The 19,090-nt window shown below is 40.2% G+C and overlaps 2 protein-coding genes across 6 annotated transcripts in view; one reads left to right on the top strand and one right to left on the bottom strand.

Moving 5' to 3' along the window:
- Positions 1 to 6,713, top strand: part of LOC103377973 (unconventional myosin-VI-like) — a 40,509-nt gene extending 33,796 nt beyond the window's left edge. Inside the window, exons 29-32 of one of the 2 annotated variants that reach the window (XM_025054792.1) lie at positions 906 to 1,063; positions 2,891 to 3,031; positions 4,548 to 4,766; positions 5,287 to 6,713. In XM_025054792.1, the coding sequence (XP_024910560.1) occupies positions 906 to 1,063; positions 2,891 to 3,031; positions 4,548 to 4,766; positions 5,287 to 5,486 (718 nt within the window). In that variant the 3' untranslated portion in view covers positions 5,487 to 6,713. The remainder of the gene's footprint in view (positions 1 to 905; positions 1,064 to 2,890; positions 3,032 to 4,547; positions 4,767 to 5,286) is intronic. The other variant, XM_008308984.3, reaches the window with a different exon arrangement.
- Positions 6,714 to 9,132: 2,419 nt separating this feature from the next.
- LOC103378119 (interphotoreceptor matrix proteoglycan 1-like) overlaps positions 9,133 to 19,090 on the bottom strand; it is a 37,950-nt gene continuing 27,992 nt past the window's right edge. For 3 of the 4 annotated variants that reach the window (XM_025054810.1, XM_025054801.1, XM_025054807.1), the window contains 6 exons: positions 13,820 to 14,039; positions 12,317 to 12,527; positions 10,905 to 11,090; positions 10,658 to 10,826; positions 9,720 to 9,800; positions 9,133 to 9,289 (listed from right to left, as the gene is read on the bottom strand). In XM_025054810.1, the coding sequence (XP_024910578.1) occupies positions 9,215 to 9,289; positions 9,720 to 9,800; positions 10,658 to 10,826; positions 10,905 to 11,090; positions 12,317 to 12,527; positions 13,820 to 14,039 (942 nt within the window). In that variant the 3' untranslated portion in view covers positions 9,133 to 9,214. The remainder of the gene's footprint in view (positions 9,290 to 9,719; positions 9,801 to 10,657; positions 10,827 to 10,904; positions 11,091 to 12,316; positions 12,528 to 13,819; positions 14,040 to 19,090) is intronic. The other variant, XM_008309209.3, reaches the window with a different exon arrangement.

Raw genomic sequence — 19,090 nt, forward strand, 5'->3', positions numbered from 1 at the left:
TGCTCTGGGTTGAAAGCCAGAATCGCTCTCACCGTCTGTGTTCAGGGAAAACAGAATTACATTTGATCCGATCTCCTGTAATCGTGTCAGTGTTGCTTTCATCCACTTTTCTTAACGCCCGTACCATCCCTGTTAGTCCGCTGACCCCTGGCAAGAAAAAGCAGGTGTTTTGGCAAGAACAGGCGCCAAGTGTTTGTGACAAGTGCAGGCTACAAACGTTCAGCAGACGAAGGGAGGTATGCAGTACAAGTACACAGTAGTTACTGAGTCACTGATGGATGACAGAAGGACACTCGTCTCCTTCAACCTTCTCCTCACTCCTACCCATCAATTTCAACTTCACTTCCTGCCAAATCCCAAGCCTTGACCATCACTGCACTCCTCAGCACACGTCACACACACTGTGGTGCACTTGTCTCCTCAGACCTCGTTTCACCTTCCCCGACAGTCGGGAGTTGTATGAAAATGCTAATTGCGGTGTCGCTAATGTTCTGCAAGTCAGTAATCCTCTGCTCTGAGGTGGGAGCAGCTGTAAACAGAGAAGCTAAATCCTTCATATAATTGATGAGCAGTTTGAGCTCAGAGCTGCTGCAGCCGTCTGTGGAGACTGGAGTACTACAGGTACTGCAGTTGTTAACATAAGCTGAGGTAACCTCACATGTGGTAGCATTTAAATCCACTCTATATATTTCCACAGTACATTGGGAGAATAAATACAGACTGCTCTTCAGCCCCCTGTAGTACATCGGGAGAATAAATACAGACTGCTCTTCAGCCCCCCCTGTTGAGCGGCTTCTAACCTGGATTTAATTAGCTAAACTAAAGTCAGACTAGTTTTTTGGGTTTGGTTTTTTTTTTTTTTTCACCTTGCTGACTGTAACCATTTACACATCTGTCACCTGCAGGGGGCCCCAAGTGGCGGCGACTAAAGCAGCTGCCGGTGTGAAAAAGTACGACCTCAGCAAATGGAAGTATGCTGAGCTGCGAGATGTCATCAACACCTCTTGTGGTGAGAAATCCCTAAACACGCCGGTTTGGGGAAACAGCGAGTGTTCCTCAGGAGGTGGGCAGAGCGGGGGGGGGGGGGGGGTCGGACGCACCATCCTCAGCCCTTCACCTCCAAACTTTCATCAGCAGCGTTTGCTTTCTCATGTTTTTTCCATTTGCATTTATTTGGGGGAGGTTTTTTTCTTTCCCCCTCCTGGTAGTAAGTTTCCAAACTGAGGCTGAAAAGCTGAGGCTGCAGCTGTAGTGGACACGGAATGTCTCGCCTAAGAAAAATCAAAAGATGGATGAAAGTTCCCGCAGCTGCTACGGCTCATCAGCGTGTGCTGTGGCGGCGGAGAGGAGGAAATTATGGCCATTATGAAGGATAGCCCTTTCCAAATATTCCCCAGCCAAAGCTCTTTTTCTCTGTTAGCATGAAAAGCAGACCCCCACCCTACCCCCCGTTGTGTGATCAGAAGTTGAGGACTTTAATAGGAGTTCACAAAGACATCTGGCTGTTTGGCTGAGGCTGAAGGCGGCGCATTAGAGAGGACGAGGACGATTATGGCTCCATGTTGTTGAAGAGAAATATTTATTTGGGGTTTTTTATTAAAAGCGAAGGAAAAACAGGGAGGGACCTCAACGCTGTGTGTTACAAACAAGGTTTAAAAAACAGTTGACAAGAGGTTCATGTTAGAAGGTAACGTCGCAAATGTTAATTCATATGTGTTTTAGGAGAAAAGACTTCAGATTAGATTATTAGATTGGATTGGATTAGAATAAATTATATTAGTTTGGATTAGATTTAATTCGTCAATTAGAGAGAGACATTGGAGATTTTTTTTTTTTAATTTTTGACTTTATTACTTTGAGAATAGTTGGAATGTTAAATAAAGATTGTTTTATGAGAATAGTCCAACTTTAAATACATTAGATTAGACAGGAATTAGGAAAACTTGAGGAGTTCTTTTAATGTCTAGAAACAACAATATAATGTATGGATTATACATTATATAATTATACATTATATAATTATACATTATATAATTATATATCATATAATTATATACTGTATAATCATATGGACTTGAATGAAAACAATGAAAAATGTCCTAAAGTTACTGATTGGCAGGTTTTGAAGTTAGAAGAATAACTAACAGGTTTAAGGTGGAGGACAGGCTGGGTAGAAAAGCATGATTCCAACAGAGGCCTGGTCCAGCAGTGTTGGGTCAGGGTCAAGGGTCAGGGTCGGGGTCAAGATCGCTTCGTGCTGAACACAGAAGGAACAGATTTAACAGTTTGGTTTCTGTTGGATTTTTTTTGCACGTTGAAGATCATTAAAACAGTTGTTTTTTACTCTTTTTAAACATCCCCGTCTTCCGTTTGCCTCCACCTCCGCTCCAACCAGATTTAATGTCCTCATCTGTCTCCAACTGCTCAGCCTTATTCCATTCTCCTCACACCGAATAAGAAAAAAACCTCAGCACTTTTTTGACACGGCCTCCTCCAGCTCATCCCTCTGTCTCTGGGACACTCTGTCACTCTGTCTCCAAACCGTCTCTCTGCTGTCCTGTCACTCCTGCTGATGTCCTCCAGTCACTCGTCCCCTACTCTGTCCATCTGGGTCCTGTCTGTGGTAAATGATCATCTCTCTCTGCAGTGCAGCACCGTGACATACGCAGGTTTCATTACGTCCAGCTTTATTTATACATCAATGAATTTGGACGTTCGGCTCCGAGTCAGTCGTAAAGTTCTCATGCATGTGAAATATTACAGCAGGTTCTTCAACTGTACGGCTCCTCAGAACGCTCGCATTGAACCCGTCAATAGTCGGCGCCGCTGCTGTAGAGAGAGTGTTTTTCATGATGGAAGTTGTTTGATTGCCGTCCTGCTGTGCTCACAGATATTGAACTTCTGGCCGCCTGCAGAGAGGAGTTCCATCGCCGGCTGAAGGTGTATCACGCGTGGAAGGCCAAGAACAAGAAGCGAATTGATGACGGCGGCGGCGGCGACCAGAGGGCTCCGAAGTCTGTCACCGACTACGGTCAGAAGAAGCTCGTTATTTTTCTGACTTCTTGTGTTTTGATGCTGCGAGACCTGCCGAGGAGATCAGGCACATGAAACCACACGACCGCACGAGTCTGGTGCAGCGATTATCAACTGAAGGCCTGCGGGCCGAATCCCACCCGCTGAACCATCTGATCTGGCCCACGACTGGGTTCCAAAATAAACACCACATTATAACGTTAGACAAAAATGGGATTTTTATTTCATTTTACTTGAGTGTCGGCCCCCAGGGTGTCTGTCCAGAAAAATCTGTCCCCACGACAAATAGAGTTGTTGACTCAGGGCTTCGGATAGAAAAAAACATTTTGTTGACGCCTTGACCTGAGTATGAAAAGACCGACGTCCCCTAGACTCAAAAAAATCATCAAAGTATTTCTTTATCACTTGTGTGACGACACATTCTCTCCCTCCGATTGACCTACGCTGATATTTAATCGTCCACTTCACCATTAGTCATAATCACTACATAATACAGGCGTTTACATGACTCTGCATAGGAGGAGAATTCAAAGAGGTGACATGAACAGAGGGTCAGAGGTCAGAGGTCAGTCAGAAACTTTTTCAACATAATACCGTGTTCTCTCCATCAGCAAAAGCTTCGAAAGTAATGTATGGAGAGTCACATGATCGTGTGTGTCTGGGTAGTTCGTCATCTGCCAGTGTGATGACATCATAAATTAACTTTTTTTAATGTCTGGGTAGTTCGTCCTCTGACAACGTGATGACATCATAAATTAACTTTTTTTTTGTCCGATTGGTCGAGAAGAAATTAGAAGCCGTCAGCGCCGTACGTCAATTTGACCCTAACAAACCGCCCGCCCGTGTTTTGCAACATCCACTTAGCCCACTGAACATTAGCGCCTTTAAAACTGTCTGCTCCAGTCAGGATTATTTGTTTTAATTAGTGAGTGAGCGCCAGACGTGCCTCGTCAGGTTCAGTGGCTGCTCCGCTGACAGCTCGCCGCGTTGCTCATTTCATTCTCAGCTCAACCGAGCATGGTGTCAGCCCCGACACACACACGCACACACACGCACACACACACACGCACACACACTCGAGTGCTATTTGAATGCTTGAAAGCTTTCTGCTGATTTGCATTTCCAGCCTTTTTCATCTTAAAACACAAACGTCCATGTTGCTGTGGATGGAGCAACATTACGTTCCCTGTTTTTATTCACATTTCTCTTTTGATATGAAAACATTAGCTGCACATTTGGAGGCCTCACATCAGGATCCGGTTCGTGGCCTTTTTACCCAGGGCCATTTGATAAGAGGCTAAGAGCAGCCTTAAGAAGATTTCCCTCCGTGGTATTTACCGCTGCATTTCCTGAACCCTTTTTGATCTTGTATTTTTGTGAGAGCTTTTTTCTTTGTTTTTCTGCTAAGCGGAGGCTGTTTGTGCTGTCGTGGAAAAACACCAGGATTTTTAAGGTTACACTCGTTTCAAAGCAAAAGGGGGAAAAATATGTTGTTGTTTTTTTTTACTCCACAGCCGAACAGAATCCAGCTCCTCCAATGACGGCGCAGCATCAGGAGGTGGCCATGAACCGGCAGCAGCGTTATTTCCGCATTCCCTTCATCCGGCCCGCGGACCAGTACAAGGACCCACAAACCAAAAAGAAGGGCTGGTGGTACGCACACTTTGATGGGCCCTGGATAGCAAGACAGATGGAGCTGCACCCTGATAAACAGCCCATCGTGTTGGTCGCAGGTAAATTAGCGTCTCAAATATTATGAAAAATTCATTCATTATCACGCAATAAATCCATTATATCAAAATCATATTTGTTACTGTGGCACAACCAAAACGTTATTGAAAATAAAATTTGTGAGCCTTGCAGAGGCCTCTGACTAGGCCACGCCCCCCATTTTTGGAACCATATCACTGGTTCGAGCCCCAGTGGTTACTCGTAAACTCCCTGTATAAGGTTTAATTGTCTCCTTGTCTGCGTTGGTTGTGTTTCTTCCCAAACCCATGAAGGAACCGTTCACTCCAAATTGACCAGAGGTGTGAACGTGAGCGTGAATGGATGTTGGTCTTTATGTGTTGTACATTCATGTCACGGTTTTCTACAACTAGAAGAGATTCACCCATTTGAAAAGTCCTGTTTTCATCAGTCACTCTGATTGGACAACGTTGTCTCCAGGTAGCAAATCAAACTGGAAAAGTTGAAAGAAATTCACCTTCTGTCTTTCTACCTTTCTCCGACTCCGTGACCTCACCATCTCAGGAAAAGATGACATGGAGATGTGCGAGCTTAGCCTGGAGGAGACGGGACTGACCAGGAAGAGGGGGGCGGAGATCCTGCCCAGGCAGTTTGAGGAAATCTGGGAACGCTGCGACGGAATTCAATACCTGAAGAAAGCCATCGAAAACAAGCAGGCGCGGCCCACCTACGCCACGGCCATGCTGCAGAGTCTCTTCAAGTGATCCAGCCTGGACCCAAAAAGCACACAAACACTAGATTAGACAACTACACACACACAGACACACACACACACACATACACACACACACACACACACACACACACACACACACACACTGCAGAGGACACAGTGGAAGCATTTCCTTCAGAGTTGCCTGAATGTCATTTATTTTCATCTTTTGTATGGTCCTGTTGCAGTGAGCGCCTCGGTGGTGAATCATTAACATTTTCCTTCTTCCTTTCACACTGTGCTCGATGGCACTTTTCCCTCCGTGATGCCTTAAAATGTGATTTTGCTGCACAACAGCAGCGGAGTCTTAATTGCAGCCTTTCTGCTGAAGCTTTAAACCTGAGCCGCTGTCAGTCTGGACAAGGCAGAGGAAAAGCTGGACTGTAAAGACGCGGTGCCGTCTAGTCCTGCGAGTCGTGTGGTAGTGATCTACAGTAATTATCGTGACGTCAGTGCACGTCACTGCAGCTCCGCACAGACGTGTACGAGAACGAAATCGAAGACGTAATGTTTCATTACATGGATAAAATGTCACAACCATAAAACACGTATGACGCATAAAAGTATAAGATCATGATATCTATGTCTTTATAAAGACTACGTAAACATTGGAGGGAAAAAAAAGCTCAAATATGAAACCGCTGCACTATGGAACAAAAAAAAACATTTGAAAATAAAATCCTTCTTTGTCTTCTATTTTACTATAAATAGGAATAGACTTTAGTAAAAAGTTACTAAAAAGCTCAAATCAGAAATGAAGTTAAAAAATAATTTGGTATATTTCTGAATTTTTCTTCTCTACGTAGTTATTTAAAATTGAAATACATTTTAAGAAGCTCTTTAATTCTATTAGCATTTTCCCCTGTTTTATTCGTCCTCTGTTTCTCGCCTCATACACAGTCCTGCTGGATTGAAATAAAATATAACTTTTTTATTGTTGTTTATTTGATATGCAAAATGGGAAACGATTTGGAGTTTGACTTTTTTTTTTTTTTTGGTTTTCAGGGTAATTTTCCAGGCAATAGTAGGATTTTGTGTGTATTTTTTGTGTGAATTAGTTAATTAAATTTAAATCTGACTTTTCTGTTAGTTAATTTAGAACTGTGACCTTTGACCTTGGCACTGGACTGCTGATATGAAATAAACCTGCTGCATATCCTCATCTTTGGCACTTTGTCTTTTTATTTGTTTTATTTTCTTGGATCTCTGATTAGCAAAATGCTAATAGCGGCTAACAGGATTAGCATAGATTAGCATAATCAACATTTGAGCAAAAACATTCGAGTTCCAGGACACCCCATATGGAGTCACAACCCTCGGGTTGAAAAACACCATTCTGATGGATGCAAAAATACAGCAGTTTTCAATGAGGTAAAACTTTTTGTTACTTCTCAAAATGTTTGACTTGAAGTACTGAAGTACGTGAGAGAGAGGAAAAAAAGTTAGTGAAATTAAAGTGTCATTGTTGGAAACTCACATTTATATAATTTCAAACATCAGCAGCAGGTCCTCAGGTATTTGACAAACATCTGAGTTTCTAACAGACGTCTCTGGCCTCTCTCTGGGAGCAGAGTGATCCACTCAGCACTCACCTCTTATCTTTTCCTGTGTTTGTGTGCGTGTCGGGCGTGGCTGACCTACTTACCTTCCCACCACTCCACCTGCTCACCTGCTGTTCATCACCCAGACTGTCATCACTCACCTGCTGCTGCAGCATAAATCCCCGGCTCCCGTCTCTTCTGCATCGAGATCCACATCTTTCTGATCCATTTCCTGCCTCGCTCTGTGTGACACATCCATCCATCCATCCATCCAGTCAGTCATCCAGCCATCCTTCCTCTGCCTCCTCCTCCTCCTCCTCTTTCCTCTCCTTGATCTGCTGAAGATCCTTACTCAGCGCTCACTCCGCTCGTTTCCCACTGATGTTAAATTAACTTTTATCGGCTTTTCCTGCTCGGTGCGTCCGCCTCCTGTTGTTGTTGCCACTAACACAAAAACATCCTATAGAGTTAGTTAATTTAAACTATATATTTTTTAATGTATGGACAGTGATTTCATTTACCACAGTCCAAACATTAAATATTCCAATTGAAATACAAAGCGTTTTCACTGCAGCAAAAACACTTTTATTGTCACTTAAAAATGTAAAATGTGTGCTTTAAAAAAAAGTAGAGGAGACAGAGCAGATGTAGGAGACGTGGTTAATGGAAGACATTTTGAATTTCACAATAAAGACAATAAAGACATGTTTCTTCTATACACAAATTGGCATGAGCCAGGTCCACAGTCTATACATTCCAGCTCTTTATCAAAGAAATAACATTGTAGCAAACAGCAGTGTTCAATCTAAGGTGCAGATACCTGACTGTGTGTCTGTGCTAAATAATAATGACCTCATTATGAGGGGAGAAAGAAAGCTGTAGAGAACAGGAAAGGTTTCTACTACATCACATAGAAAATAATACCGGGTTTCAGTGTAGACGAAGTCGACATTAAGACTCTGTCAACAAAATGTAAACCGTTGATAAGAACCGGACACAGATGAGTCTGAGATTGAGTTGTAAAAGTGAACGAACCTTTGTGGTTATCACAGTTTAACCCAAAAAATATGGCAGAACTGAATGTGTCCTGTGAAATGTTACAGCTTATGTTAACTTACTAACTAACAGATCACCAAAAAAAAAAAAAATTCTCAACATAATACAAACGACCCTTTTGTTTTTACTGTCACCAGGAATATGTTCAGGTAAAGTAGAAAACAGGAAATACAGCCCTAAACCACCACAGGCCGGCTTTATGAGAAATAGTAAATATTTGAATGAAGACTCGTCGTCTTTACTTCAGTGAAGTCCTTTGAAGTTTAGTTTAGTTGAGCTTGTTAGCTAATTTTTCACATGAAGCCTGATGTTTACAATTTTGTTTCTTGTTCATATGTATCTACATGTGAACAATTTTAACAGTTTTGCTTAATGTAAACATTCAATTCTTTTTGTTTTTTACATTTACCTCAATATGGTTTTTTTTCTTGATGTTTACATTTCCCCCTCATGTTAACAATTTTAATTTTGACATTTACCTTAATATTTACATTTAGCTTTATCTCGTGGTTAACATGTTAACCATATGTTTACATTTACCTCGATTTCAAATCTTGTAAATGTTTACAACTACCTTGATGTTAAATTTTCTTTCTCCATTTACAATTAATCACAGTTGCTAACATTTATATGTCTACCTTGTTTCTTTGTACGGGTAAATATATTTTGTGGGTTTTTCTTTTTCTTTACTGAGAGAACACAACATTTCTACATACTTTTAAAAAAGGCATGTTACTCTCTGTAAAGTACCAGACAAGTACTTTACAGAGAGTAACAAGGGAGAACTGACTTGTACTTAAACAGTGTTTTTTTTTTTTTTTTGCACACATGGCAAATTTAATAATATTATTTTATATATGATGACGTTTAGGTTGTCTTGATATAACTGTTTTGGGGGAAAGTGACTTGATCAGCATCTTGTAAATAAGAGTTAAACTGAGATTAATTACATGAAACAATCACAGATGCAAATGTCCTAAATGTTATATGAAACAAGAAATAAGTCTATGAAACAAACAATGTAGTTCAATTCCATCATATAAAGTCTTTGAAACAAACAATGTAGTTCAATTCCATCAGAAACTCCTCCACTGGTCAAGTTTGACCCGAGGTGTGGGACAAGTCATACCTCAAATCCTTCATTTTCTGCTGTCCTGAAAACACAGCAGGTCCTGTATTCGTTTGGCAGTTGCCACGTCTGGAGGACGGAGGAGACAAAAGTATTCATTAGCCTTGGGTTATGTTTGTTTTTTTCTAACTTCTAACTACTTAAATTACAAGTCATTTACATTTGATCAATCAAAAGCGTATTTAATTAAACCAAAATTATTTTCTTTGCATTTATTGATTCAGGTTCATTAGTCATTTTCTCATTACACAAATCAGTAGGAGGTTAGAATTTAGTATTCGGTCATGTTTATTTTTACATTTTACCAGATGTGTTCTGAAGAGACATTTTGTTTGTAGGTTTGATAATAATCAGTCAGAGCAAACTTTACCTTTGAATTCATCAACATGCTGTAAAATATCACAGTGAAATTACTTCACGTGTCAAAATGTTGTTTATGTTGTCACATTTCCACTGAGTTCAGATTCCAAATAGATGTTTTTGTTTTCATTTTCATTACCTGGTGTGGTATGCACTGATGGAAGTCCACCATTTCTGAGACTAATTTTTCCGACCTTGTTGTGTAGAGATGTCGGGGGATCTGAGGAGACAGAGAGAAGACAGCCGCCGTGTTTACACTGCACTTCATTATTACATTTCTCTGGGCCGGACCACAGGCTCCGGGCAGAATTAAAGGTAGAAAATCTATAGCCCAGGATCGATCTGCCAGAAAGAGAGCGCCTTGTGTACAAGAAAGCTGCTTTGTGCTTTAATAGTGTGATCAGGAACGAGGAATCTTCAAAGCTGTTGGTGTGTGTGTGTGTGTGTGTGTCTGTAATAGCCACACACTCAGGTTTTGTTCAGGGAGCTCAAAAAACTGAAGACAAATTCTTTCATTCTTAGGGGAGTTTTGAGATACTTTCTGGTGCTCACGAGAAAGTATCTCATGTTCGCTAGAAACATTTCCTTTTTTTCTTTTTTTCCATGTCCCTTTAGGGGCTCCGTACCTTTACCCAAAAAACTAAATATATATAATATATATAATAAAAATATACATATATAATAAAAATATACATATATTTCTGATATTCATTGAAGTCTCAGTTGGTGTGTAGGTGGGCCTGACGTGGCCCGCTGGCCGCCAGTTGATTATCATCGGTTTAAGTGAAAGTAAATGCTTTTTAAAAGGTATATCTATTTATCTGGAAATAAAATGTTGTTTATGTGATTACCTTAAAAACTCCAATAAGGTTCTGTTATAAAAACGTAAGGATAAGTGGACGGTTTGACAAATGAGTTTATCTCGCTTTAACGGCGACTTTAATTAGAGGAGGAACATAAACTTTTACAAGAACAGATAAAAAAGATCATTAGTTTGTTACAGCGTATTAACAGACCACAGGTCGTAGCGTTAGTGCAGCATTAGTGGCAGGTTGAAGGTTACTCTGCACGGTGTACCTCAATACTCAGGTGAATATTCTCAAAGGAGGCCAAATGTTCTTGCTCAGACCGTTGGGACTGAGAAGAAGCTGAACGTGTGGACACCTGAGTTAAGACACCGTCGTCGTTCTCAAACACCGGGTTCTCCCTCAACGTGTTCTCAAAGGCATAAGGAGCAAGAGTGTGCCTACAACGTAAGAGGACATGCTGTATAACAAAAATAAAAATAATAACACTTTTATAGAAACAGGGAGCCGGTACTTACACCAAAGTCACCGCCTTCTTGTTCTTTATACATTTCCTGTTTATGAAAACCAAAGTGCCGATGACGGCACAAACGAAACAGAGGCTTCCAACCAGGCAGGTCACGATGAGCGAGGGGTCGAGTGGCAGCGACACCACCTCGGAGCAGCGGGGGCCGTGGTAGTGCCAGTATTTACCCACAGGACATCTGAGGAAACACATATGTAAACAGTAGAATATTTTCACGGGTGTTATGAAGGTATACAAGTCGATCACTAGGAAACAAAACTGGTGTCATCTGGTAACTGACAACATGGACCAGGACCATAACTGAGTCTGCTGGGTTTGACATTTGACCTTTGAAGATTGATAGGAGACAATGTAACTGAATATCTGTCAAAGAAGCAGAGCAATGTAGCCTTAGCCTCATTAGCTTTAGCAACCTTGGTATGATGTTTTGGTTAGCTTGAGGCTACTGCTGGTAAATGACACAGTTATTACAGTTAAATTATAAGTAATTTGGGGAAAAAATAAAGTATTTTAGCTTTAGATCGATAGACAGATAGATGGATTTAACTAAACTTGAAATACAACCTGATGAAAATATTAAAGATTGGCCACAGGTCTGTACAGTATCTATTTTTTTTTCCAGAGCTGAAGGAATATTTCAAAGTAACTGGTCTTCAGTCCTTGGATGAAGCAGAGACACAGGCTGTGACCTTGAGCCAAGGACTCACCCAGAATTCTTCAAAGACGGAAACACAGTTCGCTGAAATGCTTAGACTCAAATGGAGATTTTCTAGAGCTTTGTTGTCTTGAAATATGGATATTTTTTTTTTTACGATTGGTCTCGGGGTTTTTTTAACCTACCCTCCTATAGGCACAACAGCAGACACTCTACTTTTAAGTTCAACCCTGCCTAGAACCAGAATAGAACAGAAGCTTTGTTTTAAGTTTGTTAGATTTAGCATCACATCCATCTTTTTTGTGAGTCTTCTACACACAAACTTATTTTACTGACTCACTGTGTCCAAAGCCCTTGAAACACATTCCACATGGGTAAAAAAAAAAATCCCTGGCTCTGAAAATGGGCCATAAATTTTTAACCGAAAAGTCATGGGGCACACAAAACCGATGAAAGTGCCTGGATTCACCCTTGGGCGAGAATGTGATGACACCTGATCTATGAGGATGACAGTGTGAGTTGCTCAATGGCAGCAATAAACACAGGATGCACCGCACTAGCAGCAGCAGCAGCGGTGGTGGTGGAACACTCACAGTCTCCACTCTGCCGCGTCTATATTTGGTTTGTGTGAAACTTCTAAATGCAGTACTTTTTTTTAAAAAAGTTTCCCTTTCTGCAGACCATCTGTAAAGACTGAGATTAGACCCCGTCATCTTTGCTCTTTCTTTCATCCGTCAGCTTTTGTGCACCTGCAGGTGGCTCCGTGCCCGGGGATTATTTCACACAGGCCTCCATTCAGACAGTAGTCGGGCTGCAACGCGCACGTGCTCTGGCACGGCAGGCCGTCCACCGTCCTGTAGCCGGGGTCACACAGGCACTCCGCCTCGTCTGTCCAGGTGTTGACCACACAGCGGGAAAACTCGTTGCAGGCCAGGAACTTACAGGGGTCTCCGTGGTCAGCTGTAACCAGCGGGAGAGGAGAGAGGAAATGAAGAGAGGAGAATGGCGATGAGACGAGGGAGAGGCAGGAAGCACAGAGCACAGAGGCGACGGCACGCCTCATTAAAATTAATTCAGCATCCACTGGTCTCTGGACTGAGTCAGACGGGACCTTGAGACTGAGGTGTTTTAATGAAGTCGCAAAAATGAACAGGATCCTCCACATAATGGAAGTTCTGGTCCCGTTTAATCACTTTTTTAATCATGTTAAACAGGGGTGTCGAACAGTCTGATTAGATGTGGGCCGGACCAGTACAATCACAACAGAGTTACCCATAAATAACAACAAGTCCATTATATTCCCCTTTGTTTTTATGCAAATAAGTAAATATTCCCCTTTGTTTTCAGGCAAATAAGTACAAGTAAATAAGAAAATATTCATATTTAATTAAACATCATTTGACAAAACATCATGAACAATTTTTCATTTAAAAATTCTCCTAGCGGCCCGGTTTTGGCCCGCGGGCCGTATGTTTGACACTGCTGATGTTAAAGGTCCATTTTCAACTTTTACAATTAAGCTTTGCAGCAATTTAGTGTCAGCTGATTTAGCTTCATGTTTTTGGCTTTCTTTGAACTACCGTCGGTTGGATTTCTGGATAGTGTTGACACTGATTACTTTCACATATTTGAGTTTGTTTGACTAAATTTTATGATTTTGTTTTTGGTAAATGCAAGGATTTTTTTTTTTTTTACTTTTAGGGTGGTTTTTTTGTTTTGTTTTTAAATTACACAGAGCTATGTTTTTGTTATATAGAAGTCAAGCTTTTTCCAAAACATAAATATAACAGTTAATGATTTCAAGCAGTGATGCTCAATAGGAAGATCAAGATCTATCTCCCTATAGGAGTGATGGTAGATCATGAGCGATTTAAATAAATAAAACATATTAATATAATTTTATACTGTATAGTAGTGACCCTGTACTGCAGTAATTGAATCATTTTGTGCTTTAGGGCTGTTTATATGAGGTATGCACATGTGAAAATTAGCTCCCAAGCCAAAAAAGGTGAGGGCACCTCGGATTTAAAATATCTTTAAAAAAATAAAAAAAACCTCACTTTCTGTGTTTTTAGAGGATCTTAAAATGTCAGGTTGTTGGGGATGGACATTAACTTCAGACTTGAAGGTTGTACTTGTGAATTTTAAATGCATATCTTCACCGTCTATTGTTGTATTATTAATATTTATCTGTATTTCAGGAAGTCTTCACCGTCTTTGGCTCAGAGAAAATAACAAGACCAAGATTTCACCTGGTTCCACTTCCAAGGAGCGGCTGTCTATTTCAATGTCGAGCCGTTTAGACGCTGCGCTGCAGAAGTCTTCCAGGACACAGTGCACGGCCTGGGTCACGTTGTAAGGTACCGGCTTGTCCAGCTTCATCCTGCTGTTTACCACAACGCTGCCATTCCTGAAGTTAAGAATCTCCAGCTGTTTAAATCCCGTCAAATTGGACTCGAGATAAGGTAGAAGCTGGAGAATCGTAGAAGAGAAGAACAAATTAGTTTCTGTACAACTTGAGTTGCTTCTCTTTTTTTATACCTTGATTTAATTTGCTACACATCATTTAAAAGATTGGCCTTTAATTAGTGCGGGGAAAGTCGTTTTGCAAGATTTCATGGAAACCTTTGGGTGTTTCACAGTGGGATAACGTTTTTGACATTTTAATGAAATAATCTGTGATTCATGTCTGTGTCATGTGTCACTGAAGACCGGCCCCCTGCTGGGAGGACCACAGCAGCCCACAGATGACACGGAAGATTGTCACAGACTGTTATTGAACATCTGAGTTTGAATTATTCAGGTCACATTTCAGAGTGTGACTGCTATGAATAGTTCATAATTAAATTTTGATGTTAGCATGAAATCCTGCCATTACTGCACTGACTGTGTAATTAAATACAGCACAAAATTAGAGTGGGCTTCTTAGGCATTAGTATAAGACGACAGAACATGTGAGTTGGAGGTGTGAAATAACATGTTGAAAATATCACAAGCAAAACTGAAAGATTAAAAAAAAAAGAAAAAACTATTCAAGTCTATACAGTGACTACAGAGTGTTCTCTGGTCTGGGGTTTATATCTTGGTGTATTATAATAATAATAATAATAAATTCATTTGGTTTTAACAGTTCATCCACGCCGTTTCTCTAAAAAGGTTCTAAATGAAAAAAGGTGTGGCCAAAAACAACTCCAAAGCGGTGCAACAGAGAGAAAAGGTTTGGGAGAGGGGGGTTGGTGGGTTTTTTTTAAAGCAAAGTGGTCTTATGGACCACTGAGTCTGTGATAAAATACAAGAATACAGTGATGTGCCTTTGAAAAATGCACTCTCAGTGATGGCTTTATGTTTCACATTCTCCGCAAAAGGTCATGTGAACATCCTTCAGTCTGACTGAGCACTCCAGAGTCCAACCACAATATTATTAAACCGCAAAAGGTCATGTGAACATCCTCAGCAGTCTGACTGAGCACCAGAGTCCAACCACAATATTATTAAACCATTAAAGACGTGTAAATATGTTAGGAATCTAACATAAGTTACATAACATTATTTTTTTTCGGAATCCTATTTAGTTTGGTGAAACTTTTGCACCAGATCAGTTCCCCTTTTATTGAACTTCTGGGTGAAATTGGATAAAAAAATTAAAATTAAAAAAATTAAAAAAACCAGCAGTGCCCAAATACTTTCAAACACAACATGACCTTCATTTATTTAAAAAAAGTTTTTGTCTTTTTAATTTTTTATAAAGAAACTCCAAGGACTTTCTGCAACAACATTGTTCAGCAGAACACTTCAATTCAACCATTTTTCAACCGTCGGGGAGAATGTTTCACTTAGGAAAAAAAAACGTTCACTCCAACTCCAACTTGCAGGTCAAAGAAACCAATCTATGAAGACGATGCCCTCGGAGTGATGGTGTCGAGAGGAAGTCGACCACCTCACGTAATGGGCCTGCGTCGATGTTCATCGATCTGACCACTCTGCGTCCAACCACTTCACGTTCAGTGCCGACGAGGCAAGAATCAAACCACCGCATTGTGAGAAGGAGAGATTACGACGCTCCAGTCGGCCCGGGCTGCAGAGCAAGAGATAAGAGGCCTTAAGCAGCTCTGCTCTGATTGGGTTAGTTCACTTATCACTGGCAGACACTTCACTGGGGGCCAGGTGCCTATAGCTAATAGTCTGGGAGAGAGGAGAGCCCAAGGGGGTCGGAGATCCAGAAACAAATGGGCAACAGGGTCCAGTTAAACCGGACAGTTTCCATTTGTCTCAATGCAGAAAGTCCAGTTACAGACACTGTTGGTGAGATACCAATCTGTAGCTCTATTGCTTTTCACACAAGGTCAAGGCTGAGTTGTTTCACCAACTTTAGTTCGCTCCATGCAGGGACAGAGGGGAAGGAAATGTTCCTGTTAGGCTTAACAGAGCTTTGTGAATAAAAAAAACAAAAAACAAAAACATTCCATCTTGTTATTTCGCTCTGTTGTACACTTTTTTAAATTTATATTATCGCACCGCTTACACCATCACTAGTTCAACATAACTGTTTTCTACGTTGATGATGTTTTATATTATCATTACCATTGGATTCATGGTTAGGCTATATTCATCTACATCATTATAGTGTTACAATTATACTGCCATTATTACTATAACAGAGGTCCTCGACTTCTGTTCCTGCGTCACTCACTAACACCAAGGCAGTGGTTACATCATAACCTAGCACATAAAAACATCAGGAGGGTCTGACTGATGCTTGGGAGCCATAACAAGGGAAAAAAAGTTACCAAAAAATTAATAAAAAAAAAAAACGCTTGGGAGCAATAACAAGGGAAAAAAAGTTACCAAAAGCACAATCTCATTTACAACTGGCAAATGTGAACGAATTTTCCATGACAACACATTTGTCCGACCCGCTCAACAACTATGTCCTGTACAAAATTTGTTTTAATGACGTTTGTCAACGTGATGGAACAAAAAATAGTAAATCTATAGGAGATGTCGATTTAACCACAAAACGCAGTAGGTCAAGGATGGCGTAAACCGAGGAACCTTTTGTACATATTTCTAATGGTTATGTTATTGCAGCTGCTGATATAAAATTTCTTTATTCTTTCATAATATTACTTTTTAGACGTTGGTGTATTTTATATTGCTCCCTTGCACATATCTGAAAATATAAATAATATGTTTTCAGTTATGTAAATTCCAACGTTTTACACCTTAAACATTGCAGCTAAATGTTAGCTGCTAAAGTTTCATCTTCCATTTCTTAGATTCTAAATTAATTCCCATATGTGTCTTATTTACCTCTCAGAGATTACACTTGTATCTACTGGTTCTTGGTGTTTATTTCTTTTTTTTTTTTTTTCTCCAATCGCCCAGTGAAACATCCCTCTCGCAATGTCATAAAAAATCTTGTCACTGTGATTAATGTGTTGCCATGAGAGCCTTTATTTGATTTACTGTGGCAAATAAAAGCATTTCAACCTCCATGTCCAACTTTATTGGTTGCTTCACAAACCAGTAGGTACAGGAGTAATAAAGGAATTCAGCAAAGGAGAGAAAAAAAAACAGGGAGAGCTGAAAGCTACAGTAGGCTAATGGTTCATTGATGTGCTGTAGTTGGGGAGTTTGAAAGACATGGGGGTTCAATATCCAGCAAAACATTACAGATTTTTTTTGTGTCCATTTAAATGGGCTGTGTCGTTGTATTTATGACATTTCTATAGAAATCCATTTTGACAAGTTGAACTAATGAATATTTCATATAAATTATCTTTAATTTCTAGCCCATTTAAAGGAAAATGTATTAATAGTATAATGACAAGTATGTAGTATTACTTACCAGTTAGGCAAAAGTCTGACCATGTATGTTCTGCTAAAAAAAAAAAAACTGAATAGACTGATTATTGAGAAAAGATACAAGAACCATAGTTTGGGCAACCATTAAATATTGGAGGTGGAGTGTTGAATATTTATATTTTTAAGTTAACCCTGCGCTTGATGCTCCAATAAAAGAAAATTTCGCTCACAAGCCACGAGTTGATCATCACTGCTTTACACTATTCCATATATATCATATACACATATATGGCCAGAATTAATTTATAAAGTTATTTAAAGTTAATAAAGTTAAGTTAGAGGTTTTGTTGATGCAGCTGGGGGTGTACAGCACCACTCTGTATTCTTTTTACCCAAGAGAAAGAGCATCACTTCTGGTTTGTTTGTTTTTTTCACCTTTGACCCCAGCATGGTGGTAATGACGTGAATTGTTTCCCACTGAGTATTTGCTAGTCCTTCATTCTAAACATATTTCTTTTTTAGGTTTTTAGAGTTAGATTTATATCAGTCAGACCGGGTATGTAGGGAACTCTACTGCTAATGTAAAGTTCACAGCAGGCTCCACCTGTGGTATCTATCTGATACACAGTAAAAAGAACTTATCTGATCCCTAGGACCTAAGACCACAGACTTTTCGCCACCCACCTCTGCATTTCAAACTAAAGCAATCCAATTTAGATCAAACCCTCTTCAGGTCAAGGCTGAGGCTTTCCACGTAATGAAGCTCAGGGACGTTTTTGTACAACTCGATGTATGAGAACATCACCCAGCCTCTGGGTAAGCTTTGTTTCTTTTAGTAGATCTGTCTTTCTTTGATCTAAAACCAATGTGAAATGTCTAAGAGGCCTTCACCTGCTTACCATTGGCTAACACTTGACTACGAGGTTTCAGAAAATTACTTTCCTTTTCCAAAAGTGCAAAAAGACACTGCAAACACATTGTTTAATTTTTCAAACTCACCTCATCAGTCATCTATTGTGTTTTATCATTTTCTACCACACACAAGCAGATTATTTCAAAAACCGGACTAATGATGCACTGAGCCGATTGTGGACATTATTAGCACAGTGCGTGTGTTGCTGTAAATGAGCAGAATTACTCAAAGCTTCTTAACAGCAGTCACAAACCAATGACTAAGGCCGACCACAGCCCCATGACTCAGACTTAGCGGAGTGACTCTGCCCTGGTTAGTAAACACCACCGCTTTGAATGTGCATCGACCTCCGTGACTTTTCTACAAGCTTCGGTAAACACTCAGTCATAGAACTCAGGTTATGTTCCAGGGCTCTAAGTGGCACAAGGATCAGTGCTGTATCAAGCAGATTAGGAACTTGGGTAGAACTTACATCCCGTACTGTTGTTGTTATGAAACTTCTAAAGATGTCTTCACCGCAGTAAATAACACCCAATGGCAATACCAAAAGAAAAGGATAATTTCCTAAAATTAGGGCAGTCCGAATGAATGAATTTGTGAGATTAAATGCTTCAGATTTTAAGATATTAACAAAATGTGCATTGTATATCAAATTATTCCACTGTCATCTTATTGATGCTGCGACACTTAAAACGCATGTTGAAATTTTCACAATGCCAGAAAATGTTTTTGTTTTACCGAAGCCCTTAAAATACCTTAAAATACCAACTCAACACGCAGGACTTCAACTTCAGGTCAGACCAGC

This window comes from Cynoglossus semilaevis, chromosome 1 (assembly GCF_000523025.1).
Source record: "Cynoglossus semilaevis isolate Cse_v1.0 chromosome 1, Cse_v1.0, whole genome shotgun sequence".
Lineage (NCBI taxonomy): Eukaryota > Metazoa > Chordata > Actinopteri > Pleuronectiformes > Cynoglossidae > Cynoglossus > Cynoglossus semilaevis.